At 37.6% G+C, this 2,756-nt stretch overlaps 1 protein-coding gene across 1 annotated transcript; it reads right to left on the bottom strand.

Annotated features, from left to right (window-relative positions):
• Positions 1-418: 418 nt before the first annotated feature.
• LOC138881041 (secreted RxLR effector protein 161-like) lies at positions 419-829 on the bottom strand. The gene has a single exon (XM_070161241.1). It carries the CDS (start codon positions 827-829, stop codon positions 419-421), a length of 411 nt encoding a protein of 136 aa, XP_070017342.1.
• Between the last annotated feature and the right edge of the window lie 1,927 nt (positions 830-2,756).

Below are 2,756 nucleotides of genomic sequence, written 5' to 3'. Positions count from 1 at the left end.
GTGAGAGAGCCAATCTCGCGACTTGTTCGACACACTTTATCAACAAAATATTCATCACATGCATACGAGATATCAGCACAAATTCAAGAGTCAAATATTGATGAGCATATTAGAATACTTAAGTTGTTCTAAAATACATAAATATATTCATATCCTTCGCAAACCTAGAGTCATAACATGTTTCTCAAACAGGTCTCTAGATATCGCCTTTGTAAAAGAATCAGCTATCATACTTCACGTAGGAATGTACTATAAATTTGTCTCTCAACTTGCTACCATGTCTCTTATAAATTTATACTTGATGTCAATGTGTTTGGACTTGCTGTGATACTTAAGATCTTTTGTATATGCAATAGCCACTTGACTATCACAATATAGAAACATGGAGCCCTGAGAGTTCTTTGTAATATCCAAATGCTCAAAGAATCTCTTCAACCAAACAGCTTCTTGTAATTGCAGACGCACAAGCCACGAACTCAGCTTTCATTGTTGAAAGGGTCGTACAAGTTTCTTTCTTACTTTTCCATGATATATCACTACCATTAAGTAAGAAGGCATAACCGGATGTTGATTTTCTATCATTACTATCACTAGCCCAATCAACATGTGTATATCCTCTCAAGTATAAATCATTTCCACTATAACATAGTGAATAATCTGCAGTTCCTTTCAGGTATCTGAAAGTTCTCTTCACAGCTTTCCAATGATCTCTTCCAAGATTGGATTGATACCTGCTGACCAGACTTACGACATAATAAATGTCTGAGCAAGTACATATCATAGCGTACATCAAGCTCCCGACAACACTTGAATATGGAACTCGAGACATGTCTTCCTATTCATTTTCAGTCTTGGGACACATTTCAAGGCTTAAAGTTTCACCTCTCACTATAGGAGTATCCATGGATTTGCAACTGTTCATGCGAAAATGCTCCAAAATTTTCTTTATATAAGTTTCTTGAGATAAACTCAATAACTTTTTGGAACGGTCTCTTTGGATCTTAACTCCAAGGATATAATCTGTCTCTCCCATATCTTTTATGTCAAATGACATTGAAAGCCATGACTTGATAGTTTTCACATACTCCAAATTGTTTCCGGCTAATAAAATATCGTACACATAAAGAGAAAGATTTACAAACATCTCATTGGACTTCTTCACATAAATGCAATGGTCTTCATCGATCATGGTGAAATCATATGAGATCACCTCCTTGTGAAATCTCAAATACCATTGCATTGAAGATTGCTTCAAGCCATAAATAGATCTTTTCAATTTACGGACCTTCTTTTCTTGGCCTTTAACGATGAAGCCTACAGGTTGTTCTATGTAGATTTCTTCGTTTAGTTCTCCATTAAGAAAAGTTGTCTTCACGTCCATTTGATGTAATTCCAAATCCAAACGTGCAACAATAGCCAAAAGTAAGCGAATTGAGGTAAATTTCACAACTGGTGAAAATGTTTCCTCATAATCTATTCCAGCTTCTTGAGTAAAGCCTTTTGCCACCAATCATGCCTTGTATCTTTCTATTGACCCATCCGCTTTGCGTTTAACTTTGAGAACCCATTTATTCCCAATGGCTCTATGCCCAGGCGGAAGATCAACTAGATCCCAGATGTCACGACCCGGATTTCCCACTCTTGGGAGTTGTGATGGCACCTACTCGTGAAAGCTAGGCAAGCCGAGTATTATAGATTCATTAACCTTTTTACTTAGCCTTTTAACAGTTCAATATAGCAGGTGATCAACAGCAGAATAATTATAATAAACCAAAATGCGGAAGACAAAAACTAATAGTTTAATCATATACTAGTGTGGAATCCAACATACAACCCTACCCAAAATTTGGTGTCACAATGTCAAGGACTATCTACGAATACTACAAACAGTGGTCTGAAAGATAAATACAAAGATGTCTCTGAAATACATAAAAGAAATAGAATGGAAAGATAGAAGGAGACGCCAAGGCCTGCAGATGCCTGCAAGACTACCTCGGGTCTCTGCCACTGGACTGAAGGCAACAACCTCACTGTGGTCCAAAACTGCAGCACTGGGATCTGCACACAGTATAGAATGTAGTATCAGCACAATCGAACCCATGTGCTAGTAAGTGCCTAGCCTAATGTCGGCGAAGTAGTGTCGAGGCTAGGACAAGACTACCAAATAAACTTGTGCAGTTAAATCATATACAGCAGAAAAATAAAGGCAGAAATTTACAGTTAAAGCCGGGAGGGGAAAACATGCTGATGGAATATCAGGTAACAACAGAAAGCTAATAGGGAAATGTAAAGAACGCCACAATTCAAATTATCAACAAGAATCAGGAACTCAATAACACTGTCACACCTCCTTTTTTCATTACACCCCGGAAGGGTATGAATAAAGGGAGTTTTTCTAATTAAAGGACAATCAAAACGGGATTTATTATTAAGATTCAGAGTCGCCACTTGGGAGATTTATGGTGTCCCAAGTCACCGGTTGAATCCCGAATCGAGGAAAATATGACTCTGTTTAACAGTCCGCGAACCAGAAATCCGAGTAAGGAATTCTGTTAACCCGGGAAAAGGTGTTAGGCATTTCCGAGTTCTGTGGTTCTAGCACGGTCGCTCAACTGTTATATTCGGTTTAATAATCTGATTTTAGGATATTTTGAACCTATGTGCAAATTTAACCTTTTAACCACTTTTAATTGATTTTTAAAGAAGATTGAACGTCGTTTAAAACACGTCTTTGGATCGTGCCACATGAAATACAC

This window comes from Nicotiana sylvestris, chromosome 11 (genome assembly GCF_000393655.2).
Source record: "Nicotiana sylvestris chromosome 11, ASM39365v2, whole genome shotgun sequence".
NCBI classification, from domain to species: domain Eukaryota; kingdom Viridiplantae; phylum Streptophyta; class Magnoliopsida; order Solanales; family Solanaceae; genus Nicotiana; species Nicotiana sylvestris.
This window is presented reverse-complemented; position numbering and strand designations above follow the sequence as displayed.